The sequence below is a fragment of the Elgaria multicarinata genome, chromosome 1, assembly GCF_023053635.1.
Source record: "Elgaria multicarinata webbii isolate HBS135686 ecotype San Diego chromosome 1, rElgMul1.1.pri, whole genome shotgun sequence".
NCBI lineage: Eukaryota > Metazoa > Chordata > Lepidosauria > Squamata > Anguidae > Elgaria > Elgaria multicarinata.
The window spans coordinates 84,587,764-84,604,383 of NC_086171.1; the positions used below are offsets into that span (position 1 = coordinate 84,587,764).

The 16,620-nt window shown below is 41.5% G+C and overlaps 1 protein-coding gene across 12 annotated transcripts in view; it reads right to left on the reverse strand.

Annotated features, from left to right (window-relative positions):
* The window catches only part of FHOD3 (formin homology 2 domain containing 3), a 401,018-nt gene that overhangs the window by 92,190 nt on the left and 292,208 nt on the right, over positions 1-16,620 (reverse strand). For 9 of the 12 annotated variants that reach the window (XM_063131345.1, XM_063131398.1, XM_063131397.1 and 6 more), the window contains 2 exons: positions 12,210-12,335; positions 3,848-3,982 (listed from right to left, as the gene is read on the reverse strand). In XM_063131345.1, coding sequence (XP_062987415.1) covers positions 3,848-3,982; positions 12,210-12,335 — 261 coding nt within the window. The remainder of the gene's footprint in view (positions 1-3,847; positions 3,983-12,209; positions 12,336-16,620) is intronic. The other 3 variants (XM_063131400.1, XM_063131399.1, XM_063131374.1) reach the window with 1 other exon arrangement.

The window sequence follows — 16,620 nt, forward strand, 5'->3', positions numbered from 1 at the left end:
TGTATTTCAATTTCCAGAAGCCCCTCTCAAGTATGGCCACTGGTCAGGAATGCTGGGAGTTGAAGACCAAAACATCTTGAGAGCTAATTTCTACCAACCCTTGATGTACAGAACTGATCAATGTTTTTTCTTTCTTTCATAGGAGAATATGGTAGGACCTAGCCAAAGCTAAGTATTTAAAATCCCATGGAATTCCATGGGGTATTTGAGCATCTGCCCTAGTTCTTTGGCAGATAAAGAAACTAAAATTCTCTCTACTTTTCTCAATGTAATTGCCACTGCCTACATGTTTGCTCCCATGTTGGTTCAGGTAGGTAGTGAGTCCAAGGTCCTCTGCTTGAGACTCTGTAAAGCTGCCACCATTCAAAATATTGGGACAGATGGACCAATGGTCAACTCAATATATTTTTGTGTTAACTACTATTGAGCATGTACACACACACACCTGCCCTCTCTGAAATGCTGAATATACAAATGAGAGTGAATTCACCCAGTTGTTGGAGTCGAAATAGATGTGACTTTAATTATGTTTTTTATTATTATTATTATTATTATTATTATTATTATTATTATTATTATTATTTATTTATATAGCACCATCAATGTACATGGTGCTGTACAGATAACACAATAAATAGCAGGACCCTGCCGCGTAGGCTTACAATCTAATAAGTTGTAGTAAACAATAAAGAGGGAAGGAGAATGCGAACACGTGTTTATAACTGGCCACTGTCCCCCCCCCCCCAAACAAGTGTCACGTTGTGTGTGTGTGTGTGTGGGGGCAATCTTGATCATGGCATGTGGGGGGGAGTTGCGTTTAACTCTCCACCATGCCATTTGCCTGCTGAAAATCAGGTCAAATAGCACATACATTGGACACAATTTCCACACACACCCCAGCAACAACCGCCCCACTGCACCCTGAAATCTAGAGACCAGATTTTTAGGTAAAGAAAAAGATGTAGTCAGTTGCAATCATTGGATTTAAAACTGCTTAAAGTCACATCTAGTTTGACCCTGAGATGGGATCCATCCAGAGCTTCTCTTGTGAAAAGAACGAAAATATGTTCAGGTCTAGAGCCACCATATCGCAGCCAGCTATTAACATTCAGATGTTTATTTCATGAGGTGACAAAGGTGATATGCACCTGAGATCCTTTGAGAAGATAACATGAATCACACCACAGAGAGTAGTCATATGAATCCTGTCTTAAGTGCCTGCCAAAAGCCTAGTTCTGAGGTGATAAATCTGTGTGTGGGCTACATCACTTCAGACTATGCCCCTCCATAAAAAAAAAAGATTCCCTCTACATACAAAACTGGGTATGCCACCTTACTGAGAATTAGCCCAATGTATGGGAGCACCTCTTCAGCAAGAAACATATGCCAGGAAATGTAATTCATTTATGACGTTAATGAATCCTCAGTTATTGATAAGTTATTCACTGTATCTGTTTCACTCAGGGCCCAAACATAGGGGTGACGGAAAGATATACTTTGTTGGAATAGCAATGGCGGGGCATCATACCAAATAAAAGTAACAGTTAATTAGTAGGTGAAATATCAAGCATCACTCAGGGTATAGAGCTTATTAAAAGTTCTAGGTGTATCAGAGAGTCTTGGGTGCAAACAGGGGTCAGATGGTGCGGGATGTTGTCTACCAGCCAGGTGGAGTCAAATATGTTTCCTTTAGCCTGGGTTTCTTGTGTATAAAAAGACTAGTATGTTCAGTATGTTCTGTAGTAGTAGTAGTTTAGTTTTGTTGGAAGCTTGGCTTGCTCTGCTCTGCTGCTTACAAAGGGACTTTAGCTGTAAACTATTATTTACAGCAGACTTATTGTTACAGTATTGTTTGATCAAGTAGTGTTTGCCAAACACTTCAATTTTTGGATTCAGCCTGCTTTATTTAGCTGCTTCTGCTAACACATTTTACCTAGGCTGAGGAATTTGGTAATGGTAGGAGCCTGGCTTAGGCTGCAACTGCATGACCATGAAGAGGAAATATTACTCTTAATTGTAGATCTTGCTTGAGAAAACTTATAGAAACTCATTTTCCTATATCTATGTAGCTATTGTCTAGTTCTTGTGAGACAATCATAAGCACTGTTAGAGCAGAACAATCAATATTCTGAACACTGACTTGCTGGCCTTGGGTCTTCTAGAACAGAAAGAGTTTGTTTGTAGTTAAACTACTATTTGTACTTTGAGAGAAAGATTGGATTTTCCCTGTATAACATGCTCTCTCAACAACTATTAGACCCAGAGTTCCTAATGGAGGGGGAGCAAAACACCATAATAATCAGGGCCACTATGGGAATCTGTGCTTCTGGTAGGTTTTAGATGGAAAATATATGGCTGTAAATACAAATCATGTGATTGTATATCTGGGATGGAATCATGATATGTGTGTGGGAGTGGACCGATGTTGCAAGCTTGTCCTAGGCCCGCAGAAATGATGCTTGGGCCCTGGTTTCATTACCGAACCAGCCAATTACTTTTTGAAATTATGACAGGCAAAATCCAGCACCATGTTAGACAAATTTACAATGAAAAGATGGCAAAGTGTGTCTCACCAATGAAATGACTTCAATCTTATGAACACAATAGTGAATCAACTCCTAAGCAAAACTCATTGAAAAAAAACATAAGCACAGAATGGAAATAGATATTTCTAGAACTTCTGCTAACTCCTTTTCTGTTAGGGGTGTGCACGGACCCCCCGCTCCACCCCGCAGGCCGATCCAAAAATTTCGGGTCGGCCCGCTCCGCACCGCGCCGCTCCGCCCATACTCCGCTCCTCTTCGCCGCGGAGCTACGGCTCCAAATCGGAGCTCCGCAGTGGAGGGGAGTGGCGCCAGGTAAGGCCAGGAGAGGAGGGCGGGAGGTTTACCGGGCCCTGCCACCATCGCCGCCTGTGTGGCGACGGCGGCAGAGCCCGGTAAGGAACCAAGGGGGAGGGGGGCCTTCCCTGCCTGCGTCCGCCGTCCGTCGGCGTCTTCAATTGAGCCCGCGGTTCAACCAGGAAGTCTGGGCCGCAAGCAGACTTCCTGGTTGAACCGTGGGCTCAATTGAAGAAGCCGACAGACCGCGGACGGAGGCAGGTAAGGGAGAGGAGGGCGGGGGGTTACCGGGCCCTGCCGCTGTCGCCGCATGGGCGACAGCGACAGCGGCAGGGCCAGGTAAACCCCACTTACCTTTCCGGCGGAGCTCCAGATCGAGGCGAAGGATCTGCCTTCACCTCGATCCTCTTCGCCACGCTCCGCCGGCCCTCCAATCCTCTTCACCTCCGCCTTAAGGGCAGGCGAAGCCTCCCGCTCCGCTTCTAATCTGCCGGTCCGATTAGAAGCGGAGCACATCCCTATTATCTGTACATGTATTTTGCATTCTTATTTTACTCGCTTTTGATTTACAGGATTACTTATAAAGCAATTGTCTGTATGTGGTCAGCAAGACTTTTTTGAATAATCAACATTGTTCAATAGGCCTAAGATTATTGAAAGTGAAGTGAAAACTGTAACAAAAAGGTGCTACACCTCAATTAACTCCAGATGCTCTGAAAAGGCTGCAATAATTTAACTGTATCGAAACTATAAAGAGAGGGCTTTATGAAAAGCCTTTCATGTTGTATGTTGTACGGTTTGTGGGAATGAAAACAGGGAAGTGCCCAAACTGGTAGGCGGTTTATCAGATGCCATGGTTCCCAGTTTCCTTTGAAGTGCAAACGCAGACCAATATGGAGATATTATCATCTACGCAGATAGCTGGGATATGATATACTGCATGCAGCAAATTATTTTTCAGTTCTATTATATAAAGACAAGAAATCCTGATAGAATGTTCCTCTTACTTGAATTTGTTTCTCTCTTCACGCTCTATCCTTTGCAACCTCTCCTCTCTCTCCTGACGTCTCCTTTCTCTTTCTGCTGCCAAGGACTCTTGGTGCTGCCGATACGACGATGTAAGGAGACCACCTAAGGATGGCCTGCAGGTCAAAGAAGAAATAATGTCACTCACCATTTTTTCAATAAAACAACTATTCACCTGAATACATCTTCCTCTAATAAAATTCGTTAACTTAATCATATGCCCTGTATCCCATATGTTCAGCAGCCAATACATCACTGATGGTTTTTTTTTGTTCATTTCCATTTGTAACTTATGGGCATTTTAGCAGCTGTTAAAAGATAAATGAGCAGTTTCATATACTCCAGTAGTTGGATTTTAGGTATTAAATATCAAATCAATATTACCTGAGGGTGCAATGCATTACCAGTCATTTCACTAATTTAATCAAGAATTAACTTCTAAAAGTAACTATATTCTCCCAGACTTCAAGGATATTACCTAGCAGTAGAATGGGCAGCTTCAGAAGGGCTAATCAAATTCTTGCTACGGAGTCTGAAAACTGCTGCTACTGTAATTAGTGGGTATGTTTTGTAGACAATTATCATTGAAACCTGATGTAGATTCTCCTGGTTTGTTCCAATGGGGCATTAACAGTAGCCCAAGTTTTTTGGGGGAAAAGATTAGCAGAGAGAAAAACTTGATTTGTCACCACTTCCCTTAAAAATAAAGTAAGCTCAGTGAAGTTTTCATTTTCACAACATAGATAATTACTTAGAATTAGACCACTCTGTTTCTCTCTTTTTTCATGTCTCTGTGTATATGAATATGTAGTTATGCAGGAATAGCTAGTGCAGCAGGTCAATATAAGTATGATTTCAATAATTTCTCTGAATTGAATTTGAAACTGTTTTATTCCCCCATGGATAAACATTACAAAAGAGAGTATAAAACTGAATATCCTGTAAACCTTGAGTCTGGCTCACTACTGCAGATGCAAAATCACTGCTGGACGGCTTTCAAAAGTAGGGCTGAGCTAAAAGGGGAGCTTTGTGAAATGTGCATCAGATACAAAAAGCCACACACCCCTTGTACGTTGGCGACTTTTCAGGGGGCGCTATGGAAGGGGGGAAATAGGACCTTGCTACACCTACTTTTAAATCCGGTCGTGTGGAGGGGCCAGCCCGTGCTAGAAGTAACGTGGGCTGTCGCTCCTGTCTACACATGACACGCGATGGGGTAAAGGAAAGCCCCATCGTGTCGGCCATTTTTTAAAATTTAATGGGCCATGTGCGCAGGAGCGCACCAACGATAAGGTAGGCTTTTTTTTTAAAAAAAAGGGTTCCCCGCTCCCCTGCCCCCAATTTCCCCCTGCCATGTCCAATGCCCCCCCCCGCCCACGAATAAGCCGCGTAGCTGGGAAAAGCCATGGAACGGACTAGACCTTCTGCAGCCCTGGGCTGTGGAAATATCGGGCCACAACTGGTGCCGGTTATCCCGGGCCAAGGGAGGGTTTAGCCTTGGCTGACCCCGGGATCCCCAGTGCGTCATCTGGACGCACAGGGGTGAGCCTGGGTATCAGCCCGGGCTAAACCCTCGTCTAGCAATGGCCATAGTTGCCGAGAGCCAGAGCCAGTGAGGGATGAGAGGAGAACTCTCATGAGAGGTTTAATTTGTTTTTTAACTGTGCATATTTATTGTTTTATATTGTATGTTTTTATCTGTACGCCGCTCTGAGAACTTAATGGTATAGGGCGGGATATAAATGTTTTAAATAAATAAATAATAAATAAAAAACTCCTGCAGTGCCAACTCTTCTCCCCTTGACATTTTGCAAGTGCTTTGCCAGCTTGAAGCACTTTCAAATGATGGTACCATGGGGGGAAGGATCATGCTGAAGGTCACTTCTTTTAAACTGGCAATGTTCTTCCAAACAGATAGTTTAAATCCCTCTCCCTCTTTTATAATATTCTTTTAAATACTGAACAAACTGACTTAAATGGGAACAGTTTGAAGCACAATTATCTGAAGGCTTTTTTAAAAGGGCATATATTTATATGCTGTGTATTCTGGCATAAGATCTGAGAAGTCCTACAACTGTCGACTTCCTACATGCCTTCAGAAGGATGCTCCAACTGGATGATGCTTCTTGTCTTGCTCCTACTACATTTTTATCATAATGAATCATAACATAATCCAATTCGCTATATTATACAATATGCAGGCAAAAATACATCTTATTCTAGTAATCCTCAAAATAAATGTCCATATAAGAATACGCTTCAATAGAATAAGGACTGAAAAATAACAAAATACACATAATATTTTGTTAACATAAACTTTTCAGCAGAAATCTAAAGAAAAATAGGAGTTCATGTTAGGACATATTAAATTATTTTTACAATAAACAATAAAAGATTTATGCCTGTTCTCTTTTGTTCTACTATGAGTTAATTTAGCCGTCATTGCAAGGTTCCACAGAAGGAAGTTTTTGAGATCTCTAGTACCTTACTTATAATTTCCTAGCAGCAGCTAAAATATAAGACATAAATTCATTGGCTTTTGAACTAGCGACCGCTCAATAAAGTTCAAAAGAAAAATTACTAGGTCCAATGGAATTTCATATCCTAAAATCTTTATTACAATAAGTTTCATTCCTCTCCAGTGTTTTTAAGCTCTAGAATGTTTCCACCGTAAACAAAAGTAATCTGTTTTGTCTTTACATTTCCACTTTAAACTTTTGTCTTTACACTCTTATTTTGTCTTTATAATACAAGGGGAAAGTGTTTATTTATTTTGTTTATAAAAGGTGGTTTTAAGTACCATCTTGTCAAAATTTTGTAACAATTTTCTCTCAGTGTCATGTTCAAAGAGGTGTTTTGACTTTTCCTCCCAATAATTTCCGAAATCTACATTGGTATATTTTACCAGTTCAGGCTCTGTATCATATTTTAGAAATAATTTATAACATTTTGATAATAAATATTTATCCTCCATCATTATTTTTTTCAAATTCTTTATCTCTTAAATATTCGATTTTACTTAGCAATTCAGTTGAAAATATTCAAACTGGGGTGGACTCTAATCATTTAAACTTCCTTTAACTTGATTATTTTGAGATAATGGGTTTTTATACTGAAAAAAACTATTTTCTTTTCATTTGTTTGCTAGCCAATTACAAATTTTCAATCACTGAACTTAAGATAGATGTGTTTGGGCTTATTATTCTTTTTTATTTATTATCCCATACCTATAAATTATGTTGCCCTAGTGTAAGGGACCTCTAGTGCAACACCAGTAGTGTTAGTTGGCACAACGGGATTCCCCAGAAAACACATGGTGCCAGCTAATGCTATTGGCACTGCCCTAGAGGTCACCTATGCTAAGGCGATGTAATTTATGTTCGCACTAGTGCCCAGTTAGATATTGCCTTACATCAATTCAGAGCATGTTATTCAAGGCAAATTCAGAAAAAACAATTGGGTAATGGCGCTATCCTATGGTCCTGGGGCAGTTATTCAGATCTCCTGGTCCCAAACTATTTAGGACTTTGGAGGTAAGAACCAGCACCTTGAATTGTGCTTGGAAATATACTGAACACCAGTGCAGTTAATCCAAGAATGCTGTTATGTGGTCTGTAAAACACACTACAGGCAGCAGTTCAGCAGCTGTGTTTTGCTCTAGCTGTAGTTTCTGAACACTCTTCAAGGGCAGCTCTGCATAGAGTATATTACAGTAATCTATGCAAGAGGTGATTACGAGGCAGGCTCCAGACCTACCTGAGATCAGTGGTGACCTGTTTGAAGGAAAATTGATATTCCACATCAAAACCCACTGCCATAGAAAATGCAGGGCAAGCTGAGTCCCACTGCAGTGATGTATTACCTGGGGTCCTGAAGAATCCCCTCAACTCCATCCTGAGTCTTGCCTCAATTTCTGACTTTTATCCCTTGTCCCACAGAGCACAGGGGCTAGAAGACCAAGTAGGAGACTCAGAGTCCTTGCCAGACTCTGGCCTGCTCGGCTGCTAGAAGTCCCTTTTGCCCAGAGTCTATTGAAGAGCAAGGTTCTACCTGGGAGGAGGGAAAAGTTCTCACTCCATTCAGTGACAAAGCAGACCCAGCTGTAATGGCTGAACTAGGAAGGAAGCTAGCCTACATCATGTACATAAGTCTCCATCCACCCCCAAGTCTATGCTGGGTTAACAGTTTCCTTCAAGCCATTACCTCCAACTCCTTGCTCATGGTCATTAAGGCATGGATCACTTTGGCCAAATCCTCCTTCCACAGGAAGAGGCGTAGCTGGAACACCAGATAAAGTTGGGCAACAGCACTCCTGGCTGCTGCTGCCACCTGGCCTTCCAGCTCAAGGCAGAGCACTGAATCCAACAGTACCCCTGGCTGCATAAACAAGTTGTACTCCTTGTCATGGGTTGGACTGTGTACCAACCAACAGGAGCTCCATCTCGCCCGGATTGAAACTTGAAAATTACGCACTGAATATGTGTACCGATTTTCATTCCACTATTTCAATGTTTAATGGAGTTATGCATTACAAACCAACACACTTTTCCATGAACTGGCTGAGTTAAACCAAATGCATTCCTTTGCTTGGCCAATCAATTCACCAGTGACTAGATCGCAGCAAGTAGCACTGGAATTAAGGCAGGCGTAAGAGCATATATAAAAATGCTGTATCAGAAAGGATCTGGTAAACTGAATTCAATGACTGATTGAGGTCTCTTTGAGACCCTGATACAAGGCTATGAAATTTAGAAGCTATGACATTCAATAAATCTGGAACTGGGATGTAGTAAATTAAGGCCACAGCTAGACCTAAGATTTATCCTGGGATCATCCAGGGTTCGCCCCTGCCTGAGCACTGGATCCCCTGTGTGTCACCTAGATGAACAGGTCTGACCCCTGGATGATCCAGGGATAAACCTTAGGTCTACCTATGGCCTAAGTTCAAAGAGGAGTAAATGTGTGTAGGATACGAACTCCTAGGCTACAGCGAGACCTAAGGTTTATCCTGGGATCATCCAGGGTTCGCCCCTGCCTGAGCGCTGGATCCCCTGTGTGTCACCTAGATGAACAGGTCTGACCCCTGGACGATCCAGGGATAAACCTTAGGTCTAGCTATGGCCTAAAACTGAAAGTCACTGCTTCAGTAAAAAGAGCGTATTAACATACCTACTATACCCTCAGGTTGAAATTTCGCATCACAGATGGCCTGGTAATGCCACTGAAAACAGTATCCCCTCATTGAGTTGTTCCTCCCACCCTGTAATGTGTAGTAAAACCCACCCATGACATAAGATCATCATGTTGTGAGTTTCCCTGCAACACCACACAAGGTTTCATAGGCAAGGATAAGAAAGGCACAGCCTCATGATCCCAGATTGCAGGTTGAATATCACTACACGTTACAGAGAAGAGTGGGAGATCTTGACACAGTAATGCCATTTTTGGTGTCATTCCTGTGCTTGTCCATAGTGTCTAGTTCCACCCTCAAGTTTCCATCTCTAGAAGCTGCAGAAGAGGAGGTCTTTAGCTAAATAAGGAAGTCATAGAATGCCACAGTTCCAGGAAAGAGGAACTGCTGGATCAGGATCTCTTTACTGTTAACAGAAGCTGAGCAAGATACTCCTGGCCATGGTGCTGTCTTTCACTACTAAAGGAGAATACAAGAATATATTGGGAGTGGAGAGTAGAGCAGCTGGCAGAGGAAGAAATAAAAGATGGGAAAGAAATGTTTATCCTGGCAATATAGGTAGCCTGCAATGAGGAAGCAAGAATGTTCCTTTTCTTTTGCTTTATTAGAAGTGAAACTCACAAAGGTGGAGCTGTAAATGTAGGGTGACCATATGAAAAAGAGGACAGGGCTCCTGTATCTTTAACAGTTGTATTGAAAAGGGAATTTCAGCAGGGGTCATTTGTATATATGGGGAACCTGGTGAAATTCCCTCTTCGTCACAACAGCTAAAGCTTCAGGTGCCCTGCCCTCTTTTAAATCTGGTCACTCTAGTATAACTCCTGTAGCTTTAACTGTTGTGATGAAGAGGGAATTCCAATGACACCTGCTGAAATTCCCTTTTCTATGCAACTGTTAAAGACACAGGAGCCCTGTCCTCCTTTTCATATGGTCACCCTAGTAAATGTGCCAATATTCTCTTCACCATCAGAAACACAGAGAGCACCACATGTAACACTAGTAGGATTCCTTGTGGCTAACAGATGCTTGATAAGCACAAAGACCTATGGAGTTGCATAGAAACGAGCCCAGTCTTTGAAAGCAACAGCAAGAAAGGGCTATTTTTGAATTTGCAGAATCTGCCCCGCCCCCGCCCCAATAAGTGTTTTTCCCCTACTAATGCACAATAATGAACACACAGATTAAAGAGACTGAGAATTAAATCTGGGTTGCCCTGAATTGGAAATTGTCTAGTATTAATTATCTACATCCAGGTTACAGCCACACCTCAACTATTATTATTATTATTATTATTATTATTATTATTATTATTATTATTATTATTAATTTATTTATATAGCACCATCAGTGTACATGGTGCTGTACAGATAACACAGTAAATAGCAAGACCCTGCCGCATAGGCTTACAATCTAATAAGTTGTAGTAAACAATAAAGAGGGAAGGAGAATGCAAACAGGCACCGGGTAGGGAGAAGCTAACAGTATAGAGTCAGAACAAACTCAATATTTGAAGGCTATAGGGTTTGTTTGTTGGGTTACAGAAGCAGACACCCAGAGATGCTTAATCGTACAAATGGTGGTCAGAAGAAGTCTGTGGTGTGGGCAGGAGTGGACCGTGACAGCTGGGTGTGAGAAGTTCACAGCTTCCCAACCCCTTCAAGTATCTGGCTACCAGTACACCAGAAGTGGCAGGAGGACACATCTGCTGTGGTTCACCCTAGAATACCAGGGACCAGCCAAAACTCAGAAGAACTCCCCACAGACCTATATCTCCGAGGGCAATGCTAACTTCTATCCATGAGGCCCCACATGGGGGCTAAACCTTTCCCCCATTACGACCCATAATAAGCTATACTATGCACCAAACCTACCAGTCAATCTACTAGCAAATTACCATAGCTATCTACACGCAAAATTTGGGGCAGATTGGACAAACTGACTTTTTGCCCATTTGGGGAAAAGTGCACAAAATGGTGTTCCTAACCATAAATATGGCTGGCCCATCCAGGTCACCTACAATATTCTTCTTAAAATGCAGCACCCAGAACAGGACCCAATGCTCCAGATGAGCCTGGCTAGTGCAAAATAAAGTGGAGCAACGACTTGTCATTACCTGGAAACTATTAACGCAGTCTAACATCACACTTGCATTTTGTGTAGTCACATCACATTTGTCTTTTGTGTAGCTGCATGATCAATTGCAACCCTGAGATCTTTTTTCACATATACTATCGCAAAGCCAGGTGTCCCCCATCTACACTTGTGCATTCTGTGGTGTTTTGCCAAAGTTCAGAACTTTGCATTTGTCTTTGTTGAATTTCATTTTGTTAGTTTCAATCCAGTTTTCCATTCTATCAAGATCATTTTGAGTTTTATTCCTGTCTTCTGAGGTATTTGCTATCCCTCCTGCCATCCCCTTTTCTCAATGCAAGCAGCAGGTACAAGGGTAAATCGAGACTGGGACTGGAGCTGAGGGCAAAGGGTGAAAGCCCCCCCCCCGCTACCCTCCATGCTAGGGTTCCAAATGGGATCAGCCCCCCTGCAGCTGAAATTTATTTTGAAAAAGCCATTTACACAATTACTAATCCTGTGAATGGCATCACTTCTGGTTTGGCCCACAACTTCCCTTCCTGCAACCCCTGATGAACACCTGGTACCCTTCCTTGCAGACTCCTCAGGTCCCCTGAAGCCTCTGACACAGGGAAGGGTGCAGATGCTTCATGGAACAAGGAAGATAGGGCATAGTTAGCAAGACAGAGGAGACTGGAATAGAAGGGAAAGGACAAAAAAGAGAAAGTACAAACAAAGGCAATTGGCCAGGAGCGGTTGGGGTGGGGAGAGAGTTTGTTGGAGGAAGATGATAAAAGAAGGAGAGGATTAGGACAGGGGCTTATAGCAACAGTGGTAGTGGTGCAATTAGTCAAAGCTCCCTCGTCACAGTGCTGGAAAGAACAAAGATGGTAATAAAGGCAGCTGAAATGTGTACGGTGGTAGCATCAGTGGCCTGGGGAGACCAGACGTGGGAGTAGTTGTGCCTAATGGGTTAATCCTACTTTAACTTTGCAAACTGTCATGAAGCCAAATTCAATGAATGGTGGTATATTAATAGATTAATTAAATCTACGGGATTTGTATGCTCTTTTCTTACAAACCTCTCTGTTTGGGCCTCTTGAGGTGGCGAGGCGGATGAAGCGTAACGAGAGTTGGGCGTTGTAGGTGCACCTAAGCCAGAGTGAGGTAACATGGAAGAGGAAGGTTTGCTGCTGTAGCCACTGTATCTGAGGTTGCCAGAAAAGCAGAGTTTGAAGACGATTGGAAGAGAAAAAAAATCCACTTAATAAACATGCTAACAACATGCTGCCTTTATGAATACATTACAAATAGGCACAATTTTAAAATCAATGGTTAGGATTATTTATTTATTTATTTATTTATTTATGACACTTATATACCGCCCCCATAGCTAGAGCACTGTGGATTAATAATGGCCAAGAAACTTGCAGCCCCAAAACTGACTGGATTGTTAAAATCAATTCATGAAATTCAGCATTACCCCTGTTTAGTCTTCGTTGCTCAGTCACAAAACTCACAACTGGCCGAATTACCACGAGGGCCTTTGCTCAAGTTCTAGGAACATTATGGTCCTTGTGGCTCCCAGACGGACATCCAGAAACCCTCCAAACCTTACTTTTCCTGCTCACTTCCAGCCTATTTGTGTGTGTTTTCACCCAGGCCTACTTTCTCCTTGGCTGCCCCTCCTTTCTTCAAATTTATGCCTTCATGATTTATACTTTTCTCGGGTTCCGGTTTTCCAAGCTACAGTTTACTTTGCCCCAATTGCCTTAGCCATCCTGTCTTTTGACCAGCTTCTGTAGCACTCTTCTTCCCACCCCACACCTGATCTTAAACCTGCACACTTTCTTCAAAGCCTGCTCTCTGGTTAGCCTCATCAGGCCCAACAGTTATTTCAGTCCGTTCCACAGCCTCCCACCCTCTCCTGCCTTACAGCTCGTCCAAGATTCTCTATAGCAGCTCCACCCACTTCCTTGTCCCTGAATCTTTTGCATTTGGGCTTTTGTCTCTGCTTTCCCCTCCCCTTCTCTCCAACTACGATTGGGTTCACACATTATGACAAGCCAGAGTATGGGCTGATTATGAGTTTTTGTTAAATCATGGGTTGTTGTGTTGTGTGAACCCAGATGCACCAAAACAACAACAACAACCCACCCATGGTTTGTTAACCACAAACAACTCATGGTTCACAACCCAACAACAAATCAAAGATTCTCTTAGTGGGTTGTTTGTGGTGAACAGTCCATGGTTTGTTAGTGTGGCTGGGTTCACTCAACGCAACAATCCACAATTCAACAAAAACCATGATTCAACGACAACGACTCAACCAATACTCTGGCTTGTTGTGCTGTGTAGACTCAGCTGTCTCTTTGCTCTCTGTGTCTCTACTTCTGCCTCCCCCCATGCTTTCTTTGTGTAGTAGTGTGTGTATGAATATATGGATGTGTACGTACGGGATGAAATGGATGGATGGATGAATGGATGAATGTGTCTGTATTGGATAAATTGTATCTGACTTTGGCTCTGCCCACTTTGGCTTTGGCCCTATCCACCATTGACATGCAGCCCCTGGAAGGTTACCCATGAGGGAATGCAGGCTTTGCGTTGAAAAAGGTTCCCCACCCCTGAATTAGTGCTTTCATGCACCAGTTCCTGGTCTCCTCTGGCCTATTCTTCATTACTCATTCTCCAATTACCCTTCTTTAACATTTGTTTTTCTCATTTTATTGCCTACTGTGCATCTTCAGCCTTGTTAGCTCTGGGCTCCCTAGCCACTTAGCTTCCCTATACCCTGGGTCCTCTTGCCAGTCCTCAGCCTGTCCTTGTAAGAGATTATAAACCTTGTAAGAGATTATAAACTGACAACTTCCTCTTTTCTCACAGAAGTTGCACTGCAAACTGTATTGTTCCCCGAATAACTGAACATTCTCTGCCACCATACCAGCTCAGCCAATCAGTGTCAGTGACTTCACTGTCACAAGTGTAAGGCAATAAAGATATCTATTATAGGCAGAAAATTAAAGACATTAATTAAGCAGCAATCAGTAAACTGATATGTCTAATTTGCTCAGTTATATAGATTTTGCAAGCTAATCATCTCTGAATTAAAAAAGAAACTGAATGTTACAAAAAGCACCTAAAATTAATTAAAGTGGAAGTCTAGACAGAATTTACGCAGTCTTCCACACAACCTTAAATAAAATATGTTTGAAACCAATGGTAATTAATTGCTTTCAAGATCTTTGGGTGGTCATTTCCTCACAGCCGCTCATTATCAAAGACATGTGCATCTTACTTCATTAAAAATGGAAGTCTACAATTTCCACACTGTCTTGTTTAATTATGTGCAATATGTGCAAATGTATCACCCTGGGGGGGGGTGTTCAGAGCAGATTACTGGAGTTTTCACACACACTAACATACTTCTATGCCCATTCTAAATAATTAAAGAGTTTAGGGCAGTGGTTCTCAACCTGGGGCACTCCAGATGTGTTGGACTGCATCTCCCAGAATGCCCCAGCCTGGCTGGGGCATTCTGGGAGTTGTAGTCCAACACATCTGGAGCACCCCAGGTTGAGAAAGGCTGGTTTAGGGGATAAAAGAGACAAAAGAAATGAAAAATTATGTTTTGCAGAGGGAAATCAAAAGTGACTTGCAACCTAATCTTACGCATTTCTACTACGTTCAGTGATTCATACTGCCAGGTAAAGATTGCAGTTAAACACAATCTTCTACTTGTTTACTTGGATGTCCCACTGTGTCCAACTGAACTTGTTCCCTAGTAAGTGGATTTAGGACTGCAGCCTAAGAAACATACTTTTTTTATACTGCTCCAGCCAGCATAAGTAATTGAACAATAGCAACAAGGTGATTTCTTGGACAGGGGTGACCAGCAAAAAATACTTGTAATCACATATTGTAGATTGTAATCACAATTTTGCTGCTGATGGTTGCTTGACATTGGGTGATTGTTGCTTTGGGGGCCTCATTTGTACGTGTTTGCTTCTCATCTGAGCAGATTTATTATTTTTGGTATTCTAGTTAATGACCAATGGTTAACACAAATAGACTAAACAGACATACATTTTTATTCCATTTCCTTGTATTCTACTCCCCTTCCATAGTTTTAACATTAATCTATCTTGTTTGAAGTAGTTATTAAATTCTTACTAGAAAAGTAGTAATCACATTATTCTAGTACACCAGCCAAACCAGAAATAACAAAACGTCACGTAAATTTCATTCACTACTTAAAAATAATAATGCAAAGCTCACTAATTCTTCTGGCCTTAGCTAGACCTAAGGTTTATCCTGGAATCGTCCCGGGGTCATCCCTGCCTGCTCCTGGGATATCCTGTGTGTCATTTACATGAACAGGGATGACCCTGGGACGATCCCGGGATAAACCTTAGGGTCTAGCTAAGGCTTCTGTTTAACACCATATTTTATATTAACACCATCCCCTTTATTTTAGCTGCTTATAAATTCATTGTTTTAGGCTGCAATCCTACAGACACTCAAGTCTAACTCATGTATAGGACTGTGTTATTACTTTCTGTTTTAAAAGTTTCCAGGATAAAAAAATCAAGATTACAATGTTTATAATGTTGGGGTCCTTATCCCTCTTCTTCAAGGTGGGCATCTTTGCCAATCTAGTGGGATTTCACCAATCTCCCAAAGATTTTTTTTTTTTAAAAAAAAGTTTGCTTGAGAAGGAAAGGTCTGGGATTCTTCCCCAATGTATACTTTGGACTGGATTTAAGGATGCCCTTTCATATGCTGGACTAGAGGTGTCTTCTGAGTAAAGAAAGCCTAATTTATACTGTGCACGAGCATGTTGTGTGAGAAAATTGAAAAGCAAGAGAGTTATTTATACTGATATGTTTTTTAAATTTTTGTATACTTTTAATGTTTACTATTTTTAATAGTTGTAAACCGCCCAGAGAGCTTCGGCCTGGGGGCCGTATATAAATGTAATAAAATAAATAAATAAATAAATAATTGCAGAACCTACATATTATAGAAGTTCTTTCAATATTGTGTAAGATGTGGCCCAATGCAAATCAGTACTAGCAGCTATTTTCCTTCTTTGCATAAACTACTACTTTAAGTTTAAAAAGTATTATAAGAACAAAACCCAAATAAGATTCTGTGAGAAATAATGATAAAAAGGTATAATCAATTTTAAATTTCCCAATTATAGTAAATGGGGAAACATACAAAGCTTTCAGTTTTTAAGGTGAAGTTCTAATTTTGATCCAAGTTGAAGTGGGTGAGCTCTGAATCAGGGCCCTTTCTGAATTGTCAAAGCATGGTGCAAATAAAATCTTGTCTTTAGTGTACACACACACACACACACACACACACACACACACAACACACATGGTATGATTTTCTGAAACTAATTCCTAGTATTCTTCTTACCGAAACAGACTTCTTCAGATGACAGGGTGATGTTAGCTACATAGTCTTATGAAATATTAATGGCTT